The sequence below is a fragment of the Patella vulgata genome, chromosome 7, assembly GCF_932274485.2.
Source record: "Patella vulgata chromosome 7, xgPatVulg1.2, whole genome shotgun sequence".
NCBI classification, from domain to species: Eukaryota; Metazoa; Mollusca; class Gastropoda; family Patellidae; genus Patella; species Patella vulgata.
The window spans coordinates 3,440,722-3,462,052 of NC_065885.2; the positions used below are offsets into that span (position 1 = coordinate 3,440,722).

The 21,331-nt window shown below is 37.8% G+C and overlaps 1 protein-coding gene across 4 annotated transcripts; it reads right to left on the bottom strand.

The window, feature by feature from the left end:
* Window positions 1-445: 445 nt before the first annotated feature.
* On the bottom strand, window positions 446-19,617 carry LOC126827408 (uncharacterized). 4 transcript variants are annotated; one of them, XR_007682687.2, is made up of 5 exons: window positions 17,786-19,616; window positions 14,667-14,763; window positions 14,130-14,262; window positions 13,728-13,802; window positions 7,842-12,476 (listed from the first exon to the last, which is right to left on the bottom strand). XR_007682687.2 is itself a non-coding variant. In XM_050556717.2 (3 exons), the coding sequence occupies exons 1-3, from the start codon at window positions 17,795-17,797 to the stop codon at window positions 492-494; spliced, it is 1,203 nt and encodes a 400-aa protein (XP_050412674.1). In that variant the 5' UTR covers window positions 17,798-19,617; the 3' UTR covers window positions 446-491. The 4 variants fall into 4 exon arrangements, 2 of the variants coding, with proteins under 2 accessions (XP_050412674.1, XP_050412675.1); XR_007682686.2 differs by having other exon boundaries at window positions 7,843-12,476; window positions 14,667-14,798; window positions 17,786-19,612; XM_050556717.2 differs by lacking the exons at window positions 7,842-12,476; window positions 13,728-13,802; window positions 14,130-14,262; window positions 14,667-14,763 and adding exons at window positions 446-1,190; window positions 2,664-3,155 and having other exon boundaries at window positions 17,786-19,617.
* Between the last annotated feature and the right edge of the window lie 1,714 nt (window positions 19,618-21,331).

Consider the following 21,331-nt stretch of genomic DNA (forward strand, 5'->3'; position numbering starts at 1 on the left):
CCCATTTCATTTCATTGTGTAGGGGTCTTTAGCAGTGGGAGAAAACCCAAGATGTTGGACAGGTGACCCTACTCCTTGTCACGTACATTCGGGGAATCGATATGGCTAACGTCAAGTTTGGTCAAAGGTTAACAGGGCTATCGCTAATCTCAACCCTAGCCCTAATGCTTACCGTAACCTACAATATCGCCAACAATCACGTGCCTTAACCTTATTTACATCTCCACGACCTTGACGAAAATTTAGCCATATCACTTGCTCCATTCCAACGTTTTACTAAATTTAATTGTGGTGTGAATCCTACATTATATTTAATAGAAATTTTATGTGGATTTGTCTCCCTTGCTACTGAATGATATCCCAAACCCCATTCATCTATAAACTCATAACCTATACACAAACAATACCAACATTTTATTAAAATGTAAAAATACATTAAACGGTGAAATTAAACAAACAATAAATGCAGGAGAACACACAAATTATTAAAATTAAAATCTATATCGTCTTCTTCTTTGTCTATAAATAATATACACTATTATTGGAGAACATATTATGGCGAATATTTGACGATTTGTCCAAGGCTGATCTTCAAAATACGTTTCTTCCTGAGCGGAGTAATATGTAATTCTCGGCGGAATCATTTTTTTACGATCGGCAGTGATTTGAAAGACACGATTTGTTATTATGCTAATGGCGGATTGATCGAACATGTGACAACCCGTTGTCCTCGGGTGCCGTATATGAAAACAATAGTTTGATCGGGCTCCCTGTGGTGCGATACAGTTCTGGTTAAAGGCACAGGCTAACAAAGGCCTTAAGATACTGTTCCACGTTATATTAGTTTTATAGAACACCATTATGTCGGTTGATATTAAACCCGTATCCACAAACTCGCATCTCTTTTCCTCTAAGAAATCGAACATACCCTTGTCCGTGTATCCGACCACTGAAGAGAACGTTTCCTTATCCCACAAATAAAAATGTCTTGTTCCTCGCTTCCGAAATAATTCTAAAGAATTGGGATTCTTAAAGCGCGTGGTTGGTTCCACGTACAACACCGAACCCGTTTCTTCTAAAGCTGCTTGAATTATCAACGGTCGCCACGCAAAGTTTGAAATGTCTGCCACGTGATCAGGATATGCTTGAAAGTGAAAACTGCGCACAATACAGTTACACTGGTTCATGAGCTGGAAAACAAAATAAAAATGAAAGGGTTAAAGTTTTATTTTTGTGAACAATCGGGCATACGCCATGGGCTAAATCTGTTAAGGCCAGCTCAATTTTGGTCAAAGTCGCTGAGATATAAATAAGGTTAGGGCACGTGATTGTTGGCGAAATTGTTGGTTCGGGTTAGGGTAGCCATTGAGGTAGCCTTATCATTTAGCACTAACCATACGCCATGCAGGATACTATAAGGGAGGTTTTGCCAAAGGTTATTTTACGTCCACGCATACGAATACACGTATGGTCTTCGTTTTTTGCATGCGACCTGAACGGACCTTGCGCTTTTCCTTTGTCGGGCTACCCGCCCAGCACCGCCAGGAGGAACCAGGCTTGAACATAACGAGGAACTTTCTCGGCCACCACAGGAATCGAACCTGGATCCCCCTGGGGCTTTGAGAGACGAAACAGTCATCATAGCTGCGGCTTTCCCTGTTACTAAATCAAGACAAATTTAAGGTTAATAATCACCCATAGCTAGGTTGCACTTATTAGATGTTGTCCTTTAAAGAACCAGTTTTGAGGCACAATCTAACATTTACATGAACTAAAATGGGGTTTAATGTCCTACTTTTCTGCACCGACTGGGCTAATGAACTCGGGCAATGCCATGCAGTTTGCTAATGAGGTGTCATTTTTCACGGACAGAAACGCTATCGCCAACGCTTAAATCAAATTTCAACAGACAATGTGTACACGGGACCTCGTTTTTCTTACAATCCGAACAACTCAACTAGACACTGTCCTTGCCAGGAACCCCTGGTTAGCGAGCCCGCGCCTTATTCCCTGATCCACAGCAGCACCCCTATAAAAAGACCATTAATAAATAAGTGAACTATCCTAACATTGTTTTACCGTACAAAAAATTTACAATCTGATTAAAACACCGTTTTATATTTCGTTTCGTTTTTTGGTTTTGGGGGGGGGGGGTATACTTTCAATAGCCTACACTGCATGAAGGTCTGACCGGCTGTACTGGAAGATCGCATCAGGGGTCGTTCGAGCGTTTTTTGACCATATGACGTCAGACATTTATTAATCAATCAGCGTTGACGTTTCTAGTAAAATACCCACAGTTCTGTGCATCGCACGCCAATAACTCGACGCAACAAATCGTTTCATTGGCTAATCCCTCACATCAACCCGAGCACCGGTAATGTAACAACTCTTGAAAATCAAAGTGTAGAAAAGACAAGTAAAACGAAATTTTGAACTATAAAAAACGAAACGAAATAGAATCTGTGTTTTAATCAGATTGAAAAATTTACACCAAACCATAACGAGCACCAATATTGTAGCACCCGTGTTTATCTGACCAACTACAAGATAGTTTCTCGCGACTATTCCTTACTCTCGGTCACCCAGAACCTCCTAGTCTTCAACGTACATTCTGGATGATAGAGATTACTAATCCTGACATATAAAACATATATAATTACCAAAAATCTTTGTCCTGTATTTAAACCAATATCATAAATGATCAGATACACGTCACCAACGGAATTCACATCTTCCGCTAAATGCCGAATCAGACCTTGAACTTGATAAAACTGAGATGAATCCACCGCCGTCACAATACGGGGTAATTTCTGTTCCGGTTGGGTGGGAGTTCGAAAATCGGATTCTTTAAACCCGAATGTTTTTAGATAAGGAAGCGAGTCTCCTATTGGATAATTCATTACCCGATTTAAATTATGTTTACGGATAAAATGGCTGTCGCGATACACACTAAGTTTATTTTCACATGGAATATCTAAATCTGAATCCTTGTATATCCTCAGATAGAGAAAGAAGTAGACGTAGAACAGGTAAGTAAAGACGACCGCGAGGATCCATATAGCTGCCGAGCCAAATAAGGTCAATAATGGAATAGGTAATCCCGACCCTTTCGTCTGTGACTTGGTTGATCCTTTAAATGAATAGGCCGCCATCTGAAATTATAAGGATTAATATAATTATGGTTGTCAGGTAATTTGAGTCGAACAAGAAGTAATTGACTTATTCTATAGGATTCTTCCGTTATGGAAGAATAACGTTGCCAATAATATTTCACTGTTCACAGTGCAAACTGCACGCCAGTCAATTTGATTAAAATACAGATCTATATTTCGTTTCGTTTTATACTTTCGCTGGTCTCTTCTACAGCAAGATCTGACCAGTTGTAGTGGAGGTCGCGTCAGGGGTCATACGGGCGGCTTTTGACCTTATGACGTCAGATATTGATTAATCAATCAGCGTTAACGTTTCTAGTGGCGCCCCACGCCAAAAACTTGCCGTATCGTATAACAGAACGCTTCATTGGCTAGTCCCTCACATCATCCAGAGCGGGGGTTATATAACAACTCTTCCAGATCCTAGTGTAGTAAAGACAAGTAAAGCGAAATTTTGAACTATAAAAAAAACCGAAACGAAATAGGATCTGTGTTTTAATCAAATTGTATGTCAGCAGTGCAAAATACTTATTTTAGTTTTACAATTTCCATTGCTTCACAATAGCAATGTCACAGTGTTAAAATACAAAATACACTTTTCAATAATATAAAATACAGAATAATAGTTGTTTTGCACATCACACCTCTGCATTATCGACAAATGCATAATAGAACTTAGCATGATAGAATGTAAACCTTATATGGGATCTACGACGAACCTCATTTGCATACGGAAAAAGGTAATTCTTCCATATTTCGTAGGCCCATTAAAATGTAACCTACAGGAAAACTTTGACCTCTAGACATAAAATGGTATTCATTTCAATAATTCAGTTGCGTGTTGGGTCTTTAGCAGTGTGGGGGGGGGGGGGGCCCGGAGAAAACCGACCAGGTTGGACAGGCGACCCTACTCCTTGTCACGTACAGCCGGAGAATCGAAACCACGCCGGTTGACTCAATGGCAGACCTAATGAAACAATACGCACGCACTAACCATTCGCCCCCCCCCCCCCTTATAACATGCTGAGATAATCCACGTGTGACCCAGGCCTTCGGACTTCCAAGGTTATCAACCAACACCACTGCCAGAGGAAAATCCACTACCTCACTACGCTTGGTCTCTCTCTCTCTCTCTCTCTCTCGTTCTCTCGATAAATTGGGTTAAACGTCCACTCAAGACAAACTAGCTCATTTCAGGACTAGCATATGTTTCAATTCTGTTTCAATAATTCGCTTGCGTATAGAGATCTTAATTAGTAGTGGAAGGAAAGCGGAGGACCCGGAGAAAACCCACGAGGCTGGACAGGCGATCCTAGTACAAGCGGGGAATCGAAACCACGCCAACTGACTCAGAGAGAGAGAGAAATGGGGTTTAACGTCCATTCGACACAAACTAGGTCATTTCGGGACTAACATTTGGTTAAATTTTATTTCTATAATTCGCTTGCGCGTAGGGGTCTTTAGCAGTGTGAGGAAACCGGAGGACCCGGAGAAAACCCAAGAGGTTGGACAGGCGACCCAACTCCTTGTCACGTACAACCGGGGATTCGAAACCACGCCAGTTGACTCAATGACAGGCTGCATGATACAGCACGCACGTGCTAACCATTCGGCCATCCACCCCCCATCCCCCACACCTGACTCAATGACAGACCGTATGATTTCACGCACACGCGTTAAACCGTTAGAACACCCCCACCCGAATGAAATGGGGTTTAACGTCTTATTGTTCTGCGTCGAACTAGGTTAATGAACACGAGCATACATCATACAGTGGGGCTAAATCTAAAAGTTAAAACCCACTGCAGATTTCGTCAAGTTCGCTAGATGTAAACAGGGCTAGGGCACGTGATTGTTGACGAGATTGTAACATAGGTTATAGCTAGGTTTGGCGGTAGCCCTGTTTACATCTCGTGACCTTTGACCAAATCTGCAGTGGGCCTTAACTTTTAGAAGACGCCGGGCTATGAGAGAAATGTTACCCTGAAAACGATTGAATTTCAAACTGTCGCGTATTCGTTAGCCCATCCACCAAACAGTGAGTGTGCTTTGAGGGACATTTTCCCCCCGACATCAGTTGTATTCAAACTGTCAAAGGTTAGTTTACGTGCATGTCAACGCGTGAATTGGGGATTTATATATACGCCTTACCTTTCGTTAGTGTATAACTCCGCTGTGCAGCTTATTACATACACGTTAAATATATCAATATACGCTAACCATTTCCAATAAACCGTGTGGTCTATACTTACTGTTTACACGTTGTCATGGTGATAAACAAGCGGCCACCTGTGTCTATATCGGTGTAGCAGGTTTAAACTGTTCGTGTCAATTAATTATATATGTAGTTAGAAAGCCTATTGATCTATTTTCAATAGCCCTTAATTTGATCATGACGGATCGATTTCGTTAATCCAACGCTTAAGTTCACCGATTATCGTCAAGTTGATCCCCCAATCTACACACCTAGCTCACGACCCGTCGTACGTATTTTGACACGCACGGTTCGTTGGGTTTGGTAGCTCGCACACCAGCCGCAAAAAATCGGGTGAAAATTTTTTATTAGCAGGACCAAAAGTCTCTATACCGGTACGGCCAGTCTGCGATTTTCTACGGTGCCCAAGACACGCAAGTCTCACGCACGGGATTACTAATATTTCCCCCGTACACCGCCCGTAGTAGGCTACTACTAGTACGGCGGGTTTGTGAGCCAGGCTTTACATCGAAACTTAAATCTGACTACGTCAAGTTTAACCCAATTCCATGTCACAATGACGTACTGCATTTTTGTTTATATTTTAGAGATGAGGAATAGGGCTGTTTATATTTTAGAGATGAGGAATAGGGCTCTTTATATTTTAGAGATGAGAAATTAGGCTGTTTATATTTTAGAGATGAGAAATTGGGCTGTTTATATTTTAGAGATGAGGAATTGGGCTATCGCATAAAGCAAACGGGTTCTTTTCCCCACGTTCTTTTTTTTCTGTCTGCATTGATTATACCCAACATCAACCAGCCTGTCCTGGGCCCTGTTTCTCGAAATCTTAACTAAAGATAAAATCCAAATTTTAGTAGATACTTCAATCTTGATTGGCTAAGCACTAAAATGAATCTTAATATTATCCAATCAAATTACTAAAATTTGGATTTTATCTTAGTTAAAATTTCATGAAACAGACCCCTGCTCCTATTTTAACTTGATTTTATTATAACGAAAATAGGTGAACCTGCTCTTCTCACGACAGAGAATTTTAACACGTGTTTTTATGGACATTTTCATATACCGTACAAGAACTCTTTTCTTGTTTTCACCCTCTTTCTTTTTTACTACACATTCATATGTAAATAATCTTTATCAAATCAACCTGTCCATGATTTATGTATTATGTATCGGACGTTCAATTTGTAATAAACAACAACAAGTTGTCACTAAAATTATGTCAAGAAACCTGTTAAAATCAGGTTTCAACCAATCACACGTCACTGATGTCAGGTTTCAACCAATCACACATCACTGATGTCAAGTTTCAACCAATCACACGTCACTTCAACTTGATTACAAACGAAGTTAAAGGAGCTAAATTGCTAATATTCTGGACTTAGAAATTGACACAAATGGGTCAAAACGCATATACGGTAATATGAATGTATATGGGTTCAATTTTTACTATAATTTCTATTCAGTTATGTTCCGCCAGAAGTCTCAATGGAATGGCAATCTCTATGGTTTGGTTATTCCAGTCTACACCGATAGTATATATTGCGCATGCTCTCCAGATAAGAATATGACATAACCATTTGACATGCATATGCCTTGTGGAATATGTCTAGCCTCGTTTTGTCTGGTATACGATTCGTGTACCAATGGTAAAATGTTTATTTTGTCTTAAAAGCCCACTTTTCAAGATAAGATAACACCATCAGTGGTGTTTTCAATGAAGACTTTGGATAATATTAAGTTAGAGACATAGCTACTTTAAATAAACATAGATAACAATAAAGTATAAATTCCTTTAGTGCAAACTCCTATTATTTATTCCACCAATGTGACATATTTTTTTTTTAGATTTCAGAGAAATTTGGCTATTTATCGAAGATTTGAGTTGATGGTAGCACTGCTGTTGTCTGGAAAAAATGTCCCTCGTAGCACAATGCATGGGGTATGCCTGGTTGGTGCAGTTACCCCCATTTTATGCAACTTCTCGCAAAATTGAATTAAATAATATTTTTGCTATATATTGAGTGTTTTATGCTGTATTCCACAGTAGAATCCAGGGCTGTCATAACACATGAGCACGCTGGGCACTTTCCCAGGGTCCCATGGGCCTAGTGGTCCCATGTTAGTCTATGTAATTTATGGCTTGCTGTTTAATAAACTGATTTTGTTAGAAGTACCAACACCATAAATATAATATGTTTAATTTTTTCAACCATTTACATTTTTACTCCTGTGAGTGATTGTGTAGGTAGGGACCCCAGTACACAGCTTCGACCCCGGGTGGCCTATAATGGTTAGTGCTAAATGATCTAAATGATAAAGCCAGCTCAATTTTTCGTCATAGGTCACGAGATGTTAACATGGCTAGCGCTAATCCCAACCCTGGACCTAGCCCCAATGCTTATCCTAATCATAACGTACAATCTCACCAACAATCAGGTGCACTATGTGATAGAATACATAACTCTTATTTATTAAAAGATATTTTAATACTGGATAACATATTTACAGGTACATAACAACATCATTTGGTTGGGTAAAGTTACGTCTAGCTATAGCTGCTTCCCCTCGGCCTCACAGGACCCCTCTGCCCGGTGTCGAGGGCAGACCCTCTCCCAAGGTCCGGGAGACCTCTCAGCCTCTACGGGTCTCTCTTGTCCCTTCTTTGTACTTTCCCCTGCCTGCTTGTAAACTAGGCTTTTTATATCGGTTAAGGCACGCCATAGTTAATACCATTAGTAATCAGGAAAATGAAAAGTAATTATTAAGATTCACACATCTTACCTCAAGACAAAAGGTGTCAATACGTGTTAAGCCTGAATCTTATATCATATAGACACTCCGAGTATACATGTTTGTACAATCCATTAAATCTTACATAATACTATTTCAACAACCTACACCTGATATATAGATTAAATCTTACAATTAATCTGTCACTTAATATATGTCTAAAATTGAGTTACAAATAAAATATGAATTAAGAATACAATATTGAAATTTAGATCCCAAATGATACTGTATTACACCTAACCTTATTTACATCTCAGTAACCTTGACAAAAATTGAGCTGACCTTAACAAATAGATTTAGCCGGTCTAGAACAAGATAATATGAAATAAACTATAACACAGACTAATGGAAACACAGCTACTGGTAAATTTGGGCCACATTTCAAAGATTGAATATAACGCTGAGTGAATTATTCTTCAAACATTGCCCAAATAAATAAGTAATTGTTCTTCCATAAGTATGTGTTATAGTTTATCGCTCTAGTTATGCACCTTTATTGTGTTTGTTATAAACGTCCATACATATTGGGCGGAGCCACGGTGGCTAGGTGGTTAAGACGCTGGCTTACTAGCCTGGAGGTCGGATGTTCGATCCCTGCATTGGCCTAGAAAGTTCATCTGGATTTTCCCACATGGTTTCCCCTTGTCAGAGGTGCAGAACGGAAGGCTTGACAAGGACAGCTGTCTAGTCTTTCGGATGAGATGAAAAACCGAGGTCCCATGTACACATTAGAATGCACGTAAAAGATCCCTTGGCAGTTGGAATTCGATATAAGAGTAGGTGATAGTGCCGCTGCTCGGGCAAAATTACCCTCATAACACACTGTATGGCGTATGCTTGTCTTCATTAGCCCAGTAAAGGAGCAGAAAAGTAGGACGTTAAACCCCATTTCATTTCATTTCCATACATATCAGACCTTATATTGTTCACCATAATGCCTCTAAAAGATTAATATAGTGAAAATTGTGTATGGACAAATATGTGATGAATTGATGATATCAATCAGTGACATTAAAATCCTATCAATAATTTATTACAGAGATAAACAAGTCTACTGGTATCTTCTATGATTTTATTATCATATATAAAATACATACAGAAAGATAAAGTTTAATAAGGGTATATAAATCATTAATAATCTGAGAATAGCATCAAGTTATCTGGAATTTTAACTGTGTAATACACAAACATGTGTGTTAATTGTATACATGTATATATGTCCAATAACTCTCAGTTAAAAATACTTCAATTTTACTTGTAGCCTATATATACTCTTCAAAAAAACAGTAGAGGACATTGGAATGCAAATATCTATGCAGGTTGTGATATGATAAATAGTCATTGACACTTGACATGCTTTGAGAGTATGTTCACAGATGAAGAACTTATCGCCCCAACAGAACCACTGAACTCGCATGCGACATGCAATAACGCCATAGCGGGAGGGATTCATTGTCAAATTTGACACTTCAAGGAAGGGGTGATGAAAACTGCCATGTGCTGGTTTATCTATCCATGTTTGCTTTCCTATTGGTTCTTGCATAAGATTTACTGTTTAGCGTATCTTTGCTTTAGTGTATTACGTTTAATTTGATCGGGAGACGTGTTCGACGACATCAACGTCAACCGACAACACTGCAAGAATTGGACTAGGCACTGCAAGAGGAGTGGGTCAGATTGCCCCAAATCGTGATTGGACGGTTGATTAGGAGCATGCCACGATGAACTGCTGAATGTCTGAGGATTGGTGGAGCAATTACTCATTATTAAGACAAAAATCAAAAACGTCCATTTTCACTTTTAACGGTGTACCTCTTTGCGAGTGAAATGGGGCCGTCAGATAAGCCGCCCATATGAACTGTTTAGGTTCATGTGTAGGGAATTGGCCTGTTATTAACATACACTGGTTACCTCTAATAAAAACAGCAGTGCATTTCCACAGTTTTGTATTGTTTCTGAATATCCCCTACTTTTTTGAAGAGTATATAATATTTGAAGAGGGCAAAGGCACAATTAAGAGCAAACAGCTAGTTTATGATTTGATGCATATCACAATGAAGTCAAGTGGTATTTGTTAACCTTGACATACATTTTATTTATTTATGTATTTATCTACCGTAAACATACAGGTACTTTATCTACTTTAATCTCTGTATATATATTTTGTATTTATCTAAGGCAAACTATAAGAAGTACTTGGATTTTATCTACTTTAATCTCTATATTATGTATTTATCTATTATCGTAAACATAGACGTACTTCTATACACATATACATTCATTATGCATTATGTAAGATTTAAATAAAGAGATGGCGGTTCTTGTTATAATAGTCTAAAAATAGATAATGATATATGAATATATTGAAAATTTCAGTCAAATTACTTTATTCTGAGGGCAGTTATGTGTGTTTGAAGTTTTGTCAAGATGTAGCGGAGATAGTCTCGATTGTCAAGTACCATACGCACAATAATAAACAAAATCAGGATTATCCATTTTAAAGTTAAAATTATTAAATCTTGAGGATGTTCTAATCTATTTAATATCTCTGCCATCTGATGACCTAGACAGTTGATTATGGGCTTGTCATGTTAAAAATAATTTATATAACAATAAAGACCTGCAATACACAGATTTATCTCTTGAATAATGCTTCTTTAACCAAAAAGATATTAAATAAATAAAGGGACTAACTAACTATCAACAACTGGAGTATTTTCAACAAGGCATTTTTCAACAAGTGTCACCCACAAGAACAACAAGATGGGCAGCGATTGGGATCCTGGTCAATTAAAACAAAACTACTCTCCAATTAAAGATACATTATGGGAGATTAGATAAAGAGCTGATAGTTCTCACTATAATAGTTAAATAAAAGATAATGTAATGGGGATATACTGAAAATTTTAGTCAAATTACTTAACTCTTAACGATAATTAACAAAGTCTTAAATATCCACTTTTGCATTTAATCATCAATGGCTGTTGAACGGCAGATCAGATTCAAATCTAATGAAAATTGGAAGCACCAGATGACATGAAGAGTTAATTAAAGATACATTATGGGGGATTCGATAACGAGTTGGCAGTTCTCACTATAATAGTTAAAAACTAGATAATGTAAAGGCAATTTGCTGAAAATTTCATTCAAATTGATCCACTATGAACCGAGAACAAAGCGATCGAATTTCCGCCTAGCCTTGATCACCATTACTAAACTCAGTACGATAAACAGCATAGTACCGATTATCCATTTAATCGTTAAATTGTGAAGGAAAGTTATGCAGTAAATCGGCTCACAATCCACCAAAGATCGCTGGCTAGTGATGCCATCTAGAGTTGATTATGGTCTGGATAAGTTAATTAATGTCTAATTAATAATCTAGATAACATTTCAGGCCTAAAGAAAGACCTGCAATAGACAGATTTAGCTCTTGCATAATGTATCTTTAAGAATTTTGGAGCAGTTGTTTTTTTAGTCTATGTTAATATATATTACAGCATTCATTACATACATCAATACATTGTAAAAGGTCCATAGATTTATCCAAAACATCTTCAATTATCCAACACAACATGTAGTTTCCTTAAAACTGTACTTTTATAATATGGTTCAATTTTATTTCAATAACTCTCTTGCACGTAGGGGTCTTTAGCAGTGGAAGGAAACCGGAGAACCTGGAGAAAACCCACAAGGTAGGACAGACCACTCCTTGTCACGTACAATTGGGGAATCAAAACCACGGCAGTTGACTCAATGATAGACCTTATGATGCAACCCGCATGCGCGAACCATTTGGCTATCCAACCACACTCAGAATGTGATAAAAAATGTTTATTAAAATTGAAGTCAATGAGGAGAGAATTACTAGTCTGACTCCATAATCACTGGGAAGACAATAAGAGTTGTCTTTCTTACATTTATTTTCTCTTTATTTAGTAAAATTTTGGGTATGTTAATCAGCTATACATATAAAAAAATAAGAAAAAAAAATGTGTTATTTTAAGCAAAATACAGGTAGTTTTGGGTAAACCTATGGACCGCATAATAAATTAGGTTCAAAACTGTACATTCCAATAAAGTTTCCTATGAAAACCTGTAAGGGGATGGACGGAGAGGGGCGAGTAAAATATACACCACTTTTAAAGTGGGTTGCGGGTATGGTAAAATATTTATTTAATCCTTCTGCTAGGTTTCGGTGTCCTTCTAGGTTTTGGACTTGGTAAAGATGAACTCAGTCTGGATGGTTTCATTCCAATAGCTTCTTCCCATAATGGTAACATTCCCTTCACCATGGACCAGTAGTTATTCTGTTAATGGAACAAAAATAATATTCAAATCTTCTTGTTAAACTTCTAGAGTTTCGTAAAGCATCTGATCCCTGGCACATTGTGAGAGTTGAATCTCTATAAGGGGGGGGGGAGAGAGAGAGAGAGAGAGAGAGAGAGAGAGAGAGAGGGAGGAGAGAGATGGGGTTTAACATCCACTCGACACAAACTAGGTTATTTTGGGACTAACACATGGTTCAATTTTATTTCAATAATTCGCTTGCGCGTAGTGGTCTTTAGCAGTGGGAGGAAACCGGAGGACCCAGAGAAAACCCACGAGGTTAGACAGGCGACCCTACTCCTTGCCATGAAACCACGCCAGTTGACTCAATGAAAGACGTTATGATAACCATTCGGCCATCCAACCCCCCATCTCTATAAGGAATATCAATCCAAAAATGAACGAGTTCCATTCAATATTTACAAAGATATGATGACTTAAGAAACACCACTTACTATAGCAATGGTAAATGAACTGATAATGAACTGATTAAAAACACCATTTTATACTATAGCAATGGTAAATGAACTGATTAGAAACACCACTTTACTATAGCAATGGTAAATGAACAAAATAATGCTTATAACCATTGCTTCAATAATATGGTGAAAGGCTCTGGCTCACTAACCAGGAGGTCCCGAGTTTGGTAACGGCATTTGCCGAAATGTTCTCCCGATTTTTCTGGGTTGTCTCCCCATGATCAGTTGTGACGGATGGAGTACCTGACAAGGAACAGTGTCCAGTTGTTTGAAAGGTACAAGAAAAACACGATCATGTGTTCCAGTATATGCTTGGGGTGCACATAAAAGAACCATTGGTTGGAATTTGATGCAGAGTAGGCATAAATCCTGCTGCCAAGCAAAATGTTCCTTAGCAAACTGCGGTTAGGTCTAAAAATTACGGTCAACTGCAGATTTGGGTAAAGGTAATGAAATGTAAACAGAGCTAGCACTAACTCTGACCCCTACCCTAATCCACAATCACGTGTTTGTGAAATAGCTGTATTTAACGTCCGCTTCCACCGAGGTGATATCGCAGACAATACATAATCACGTGCCCTAGTCCTGTTTACATCTCATGACCTTGACTAAATCTGCAGTTGGTCCTAATTTTTAGATTCTACCAGCACACTGTATGGCGGCCTTCATTAGCCCAGTTGGTGTCGAACAGTAGGACGTTAAACCTCATTCCACGCATACAACACTATCATAAATAAATAAAGATCAAAATACCTTTAGTAATAAAAACTTTGGTGCTGGAACTTTCTCATTTTCAGCAATTATTTCATCTTCTAATTCTTCAATATCCTGTAAGATATGGTTCAATTTTAATTCAATAATTTGCTTTTGTACATGGTTCTTTAGCAGTTGGAGGAAACACAAAGACGCGGGGGGAAAACCCCACGAAATTGGACAGACAACCCTACTCCTTGTCTACTACAAGCTAAGAAACAAAACCATGCCACTTAACATAAAGTGCAACCATTAGACCTTCCCCGCCCTCAACCCTTCTCCTGAATATAAAAATGGTGGGTTTTTATTGCATCCCTGTATACGGTAGTAATTATTAGAATATTGTGCATTACTTCAAATTATTACGATCTTTTGTGTTGCCTACAAACACTGTAACCTTACCTCAATCAAAGATTGGTTTCGTAAAGTTGCATTAGTTGTAATATTCAATCTATCGCGTCCAGTATTACCTCGATGACTCTGTTGTTTGAAATAATTTGTAGATGTACGCAAAAGAGACTCTCTTTTAGCTAATCTATAGTAATAAAAATAATTTTATAAATAATCAGGCTAACAAGTCAAAACGTACGGGTGAGTGTAACAATTATAAGACATGTTCAGAGCTGAACTAGAGAGAGAGAGAGAGGTTTAACATCCACTCAGCACAAACTACGGTAGGTCATTTTGGGACTAACATATGGTTCATTTTTGTTTCAATAAATCGCTTGTGCATAAGGGCCTTTAGCAGTGGGAGGAAAACCAGAGGACCTGGAGAAAACCCACAAGGTTGGACAGGCGCCCCTACTCCTTGTCACGTACAACCGGGGATTCGAAACCCCGCAAGTTGACTCAATGACAGACTGTATGATACAGTGCAGCTTGCACGTGCTAACCATTCGGCCATAGAACCCCTCGAGCGTAAAATAATAATTAACTTACACTTCTTCATGTAATCTGTTCAGCTGCATTTCCCGTTCGGTCCATTCTTCGACTTTCGATGTATATGAAGATTCTGGGGTCATTGTAAATTTCATTTCTCGAAGATGATTAGAAAAGTATCAAATCAAATAACTGCAGATCAATATTCAATATATAATTAAATTAAACAGTCAGCAAAAGAGTTCATTTTCATCCGTGATTAAATCAAACGTAGCGCAATATAAAGACACCGAGGCAGTTAAAAAAGGTATAAGACTGATTATACTTATGTATGAGAGAGAGAAATGGGTTTTAGCTTCACTCTTTTCTGGTAATACGCGAGGGTAACCCGAAACTGGAAGTGGACACACGGTCAAAACCTTAACCCTAGTTATCTCCCCTCTTTCAAATCTCATACAAGTGAGATTGCATATCTACTAATCAATGACGTAACATACACCTTTTTTAAAACACTACCTTAAACCCAAACATGTGGATAAACTAATTTTCCTTAAGACAATAAATTTATTTCTCTGTGAAGTGTTATTTTTTTTTTTAATTTCATGTTATTCAAACAGAGTTTACATTACTAAATAGTTATCAAGTTTATTTATTTCCTGGTTTTAGTGACTTCATTAAAAACACAATCACATTTAATTTGTTGTTTTATTGATAAATCTATGACCTAGTTATGAATCGCGATACGTATCGTATCGTGGCACATGAATTACGTTACTAAAGTAACTACTGTATGAGTCTTGGTAAATTTTAAACGGATTTCTTCGATTATGAACAAACTACTTTACTTTGGTTATTATAAACTTACCTGTGTGTTTGTAATCAACTCCCGTTCGATAAAATCGATTGCACAACTAATTATCACAATGATGAAAACAAGTTCTATCTTGAAAAATTGAAATATCACAAACTTTTCCCAGAGAAAAATACCAATATGGAAGATGGTTACGTCACTCTGCGGAAGATATCATTTCGTATTAGGGGTGACAGCATAGGAAATTCAAGTACAATTACGACAAGAATCCATGACCACTCGGACCAAAGACCACTCGGTTCAAGACCAGTCGGACCAACTGATAGACCACTTAGCCCAAACAAATAGACTACTCAGACCATACAAAAAGACTATTCGGACCCAACAGAAAGACGATTCGGACCAATAATAAAGTGTTGTTTTAATAAATTGATAATTGCGTTTGTTTTAATATGATTACTCGAACCAATAATAAAGTGTTATTTTAATAAATTGATAATTGTGTTTATTTTAATATGACTACTCGAACCAATAATAAAGTGTTATTTGAATAAATTGCTAATTGTGTGTGTTTTAATATGACTACTCGAACTAATAATAACGTGTTGTTTGAATAAATTGATAACTGTATCCCAAATCGCAAAATATCGAGAACCACACTTGTAGTCAGGTTTAAAAAGGGGCATATAAACGTCCGGTCTTCGTATTATTATGTGCTGTATATATTAACGCATCAAGGGCGGATAACTTGAAAACGTGTCTCCCCCCATATATATAAACCCAGGGGTTTTTTTAATTGATTTTAATAAATTGATAATTGTGTTTATTTTAATATGACTACTCGAACCAATAATAAAGTGTTATTTGAATAAATTGCTAATTGTGTGTGTTTTAATATGACTACTCGAACTAATAATAACGTGTTGTTTGAATAAATTGATAATTGTATCCCAAATCGCAAAATATCGAGAACCACACTTGTAGTCAGGTTTAAAAAGGGGCATATAAACGTCCGGTCTTCGTATTATTATGTGCTGTATATATTAACGCATCAAGGGCGGATAACTTGAAAACGTGTCTCCCCCCATATATATAAACCCAGGGGTTAGTGGGGTAAACGGAATGAAACCACTGGGGATACCGCGAATGTGGAAAAAGTAAAATTAGGCTATCAGATAAGAACAGTATACCCGTATATGTAGAAACTGTCAAAAGTCTGGACATACCGAGTCTCATTGCAAGAGTAAATAAGAAAAATTAGATTGATATTGGGTTTGAGCGTTCGCACACATGACTACCCGCATTCCTGTATTTAGTTACCGTCTTTTACATTCTAGTAAAATCTCTGCAAATTTTATAGCTTTACTTTTTGAAATATTTTGTTCTAATTATTTGATTAGCGACTCGGATGGGATAATTTACTTTTGAACACGCATGCCGCACAAACACAACTATACATTCGTTTATGGGCTTTATCCCATATCGGTCAAAACTGTCGAATCGAGAATTAATGTTCCGCTTCTTACGGGGTCATACAGGCTTAGTAGCATTATATACCCACCCGGGCACCCAATAGACACGCTGTGATCTGCTGCAACACGCTTAAAGATGTTACTGAAGTGGTTATTATTCGATCGAAAGAATGCGTATAAAATTAAAAATACACTCAGAGAATTCGGAGGTAAGCTTCATGATCCTTGTTAAATTATTTATAACATAAAGAAGATAGGATATTTATAGTTTATACATGACTTTATTTTTACGAGTATCTGTGCAATCAGTGATATTTTAATTGTGAAGAAAATTTGATAGACTGGCGATCAATGGTCTCCATATAAATCTCCTTTGTAATTGCCTTCAATTGATATTTTTCGTCGCCCAAACACATATACGATCAAAAGGATCGCGCTGTCAAACTATCTTTCAATGTTAACCAACCCCCGCAACAGGTATATTGGATTCGACCAATACGTCACGAAGACATTGTTGACATCGACTCAGTCGAAATTACAAGTAAATTTTCAAATTTTTCAAGAGAGAACTTGTTTTCATCGTTGTGATAATTAGTTGTGCAATGGATTTTATCGAACGGGAGTTGATTACAAACACACAGGTAAGTTTATAATAACCAAAGGTAAGTAGTTAGTTCATAATCGAAGAAATCCGTTTAAAATTTACGATGGTTCACACAGTAACATTTACATTGCACCAAATATTATAAACAAATATCAAATCAAGTGAATGGATCCGGGGGCCAGCCGTATGAGGTGATATTTGGATCAGGTGGTACACAAATGACAAAATCTAAGGTAGCGTTGAAAAGGGAATGTTTAGGGCACCAAGTTAAAAGACCAAATAATTTACTTACAATGCCCGTCATCCATCTATCTCTCGACAAAACACTTTTCTCTTTCTTCGTGTTGTTTAGGACTCAACATGTTTTGTCACTCCTATCTTGGGAGCATACAAGGGAGGTAACCCCCGTCTTTCTATCTGGGCTCAGACTAGCAATTATTTGTCCACTGACTTCAATATTGAATGGTTTCAATCTTTATTGGCACAAAGGTTTCAATCTTTATAGGCACAATGGTTACATCATTTGGCACTCTCATCATAATTTTGTAGGGGATTGACGTTTAGATTTTTTGTCAGGAGGAATTGATGTTGACTGGGGTTAAAAATATCACCTCCGACGTAATGATTGCTCTACAACACAAATAAAAGACACTTTACACCCCCTATACCTCTGCTATAATATCATCAGTTCCGTCAATGATCAGATCATTCAATAAACTATATCACTCACATTTCTTCCATAAGTATGTGTTATAGTTTAGTGCTCTATCCAGTTAGTAAATGCCCCTAAAAGATCATCAGATCATTCGTAGTTACTGCATGGTCTTGGTCCATATTAAAGGCTCAATACCACTCTTGTTGTAACTTGTCTGCGATATCACCTCGGTGGAAGCGGAAGTAAAATACAACTAACTCATCATCATCATCTTGTTGTAACTGAATAATATGTCCCAATCTTTATTCTGGTCAACAAATTGTACTATTTTAGAATATTTCAATTAATTGATGATACAAATTTCATCTTAACACACCTCATTTAAAAATTTTGAAAAATTCAACATAATGGTTTGAAACGTCTAACGTAAACCTTTTCAAATGAAACTTCGATTTAAAAATATTTTCGAACCCTCTGGACAAGTAAAATAGGATGTAATGGATAATTTACACAACAGGTAGGACACATAAACATCTAGTACTTAGATAGAGATATTATTTATTTTCCGCAGCTTTCAAGCCAGCAAGAGTGTTATTGTCCCTTTAACGATTATCCAAACACTAAAAATCTAGTTCTTGTAGAATTAGACCGCGGAGGTCAGCACCGATTACACCATTTTATTGTTAAATATCGCATTTTATTATTATTATTATTTTTTAGATGATTGTTTAACAAAAACGTGTATGGGGCAAGAAGTTTCTTGGTGTGGGGCTCTCTGTGTATTGTCTGTCGAAACACTGACGTACTGAGGGTTTGGAAATATCCGGGACCGGCTCCTTGATATGCACCCAAGACTCAAGTACAAGGACTACTCAGACATGTGGGAAAGGAAGACATTTTAATCAAAACAGATAGAATAAATAGATTAAGAAGGGCAGTTTGTAAAAATATTAATTTAATGCCCCCCCCCCCCCTTCTCACCTCTTCGAAATGAAATTGGGTTTAATTTCGTACTTTTCTGCGCCAGCTGCGATAATGATGGCGTATGGCGACGACAACGCCATATAATCTGTTACAAGAGAGATTTTTGCCTGAACAGCGGCCGACTCTTACTTCGAATTCCGCCAGGATATTTTAACATACTACCAGTGGTATTATATACACTAGACCTCGCTTTTGTTAAATCGTCCCATCCAAACGAGTAGACGGTTTTTGTTTGCACGATCCCCATCTTACACCACTGACACGGTTAATTCGTCCCATCTTAAACCACTGACAAGGCTAATTCGCTCGTCTTACACCACTGACAATGTTAAACGAAAGTTCTACAGTAGACAGATTTAACCCTTACATAATACATATAAAATGTAAAATTCGTGGTCTTACTTTAGTGATACAAAAATTCATAACTGTACATTGTAAAATTCGGGTGGGAAAGGGTACCCAAGGCGGCTTCACACCCTTCCCGTCTGATCGGATCCCCCCACCCCATCCCGTCCCTCCGAGGTATTCGCCAGCATACTTTGCCCCCCCCCCTCACCCTATCCGACACATCTTTCGACGACCACGCGCATTACCGATTCAACCCATTAAAGGTAAAATAATAATACAAATAAATGTAAATATTTAAAGTTTATTTAACCAACAATAGGCGGTAACTTGTTATCATGCTGTAATTTTATTAAACCTGAAAAAACCCAAATAAAACTACATGTATAATTAATTCAAAAATATCACATAATTCATTTATTAAATTTAATGAAATGGCCTGAAATGAAATTGGGTTTAACTCTCTACCGTTCTGCAACAGCTGGACGTTTCCACATACTCGTCACGAAAGAAATGACAGGAAATGAGGTTTAGGTCCCACTGATATGCATCAGCCTAGCATTTCCGCATAATTTTCATGAAATGGGGTTTAACGTTCTACTGTTCTGCACCAGTCGGGAGTTTTTGCTTCCTCTTCGTGAAAGTCATGAAATGGAATGCGGTTTAACGTCCTACTATTCTGTACCAGTCGGTTTATTCCGCTTGCTCTTTATGAAAGACATGATATGGAATGCGGTTTATCGTACTACTGTTCTGTGCCAGTCGGCGGTTTCCGGGTGCTCTTCATGAAATGAAATGGGGTTTAACGTCCTACTGTTCTGTACCGGTCGGACGTTTCAGCTTACTGTTCATGAAATGAAATGAAGTGGGGTTTAACGTCCTACTGTTCAAAATCCAGGGAGCGGGGACGTCATGCAGAATCCATTGAGCGGTATTTTGACCGAATAGTGGCCTTTCCGCCTACTCTTCATCGAATTACATTTGTCAAGGGATCTTTTACGTGCACACCAACAAGCACACGGGTGTAGACCTCGGTTTTTCGTCCAATCCGAACGATTAGACACCCCTATCCTTGCCAAGATTATCTCCCGACTTGGATTTAATCTGATTAAAATGAAGAGAATGATATTTCATTTATCGATCCGGCTTTCACAATATTTTATAGTTTGCACGTGATTAAGAGTCCCCAAATAAAGTTCCGAGAGTAGGGTCGACTGTCCAACCTCGTGGGTTTTCTCCGGATCCTCCGGATTCCTCCAACTTTTTAAAGACCCCTCGGCAAACGAATTATTTGAAATAGAATTGAACCATATAGTAGTCCTGAAATGACCTAGTTTGTGTCGAGTGGACGTTAAACCCCATTTCTATCTATCTCTCTCCATTGTAAATATTCAAGGATGGTATTCGTAAAGTTGGAAGTTTCCAGAAATTTATCTAAAGAGACCAGCCTGCTATAGCCGATTATAAACCAACTTGTGCGCGCCCAATATGTGTTTGCCAGGGAATTCAGTATTTTTCTAGTAAGTTTCACCAGATTAATAATTTCGCGGGAATGCATCTTTAATAAAAAAAAAAATCACCAACCTGCTATAGCTGATTGGAAACCAGCATTATAATCACATGTTACTTCACTGTATTCATATTCATCACGTTTATCTATATAATGATCATGTGTATTTGGTCCTCCAACCAAGGCACCGTATAAAATATGTGTGTTTGGTTTAGTTGAATCGAACACATCCCAGTCACAAGATGCCGGTGGGTTCGGACATGAGCTACAATAAAAAAAAAACCCATCAAAGTATTGGTATGATATGAGATATGACAAGAAATACATGTTATAAAGATAGAGCA

Bases quoted from the DNA above. Each gene is read 5' to 3' on its own strand.
- LOC126827408 (XM_050556717.2), bottom strand. The intron at 1,191-2,663 runs GTAATTATATAT...TTTGTTTTCCAG, and splicing joins ATACAGGACAAAGATTTTTG to CTCATGAACCAGTGTAACTG.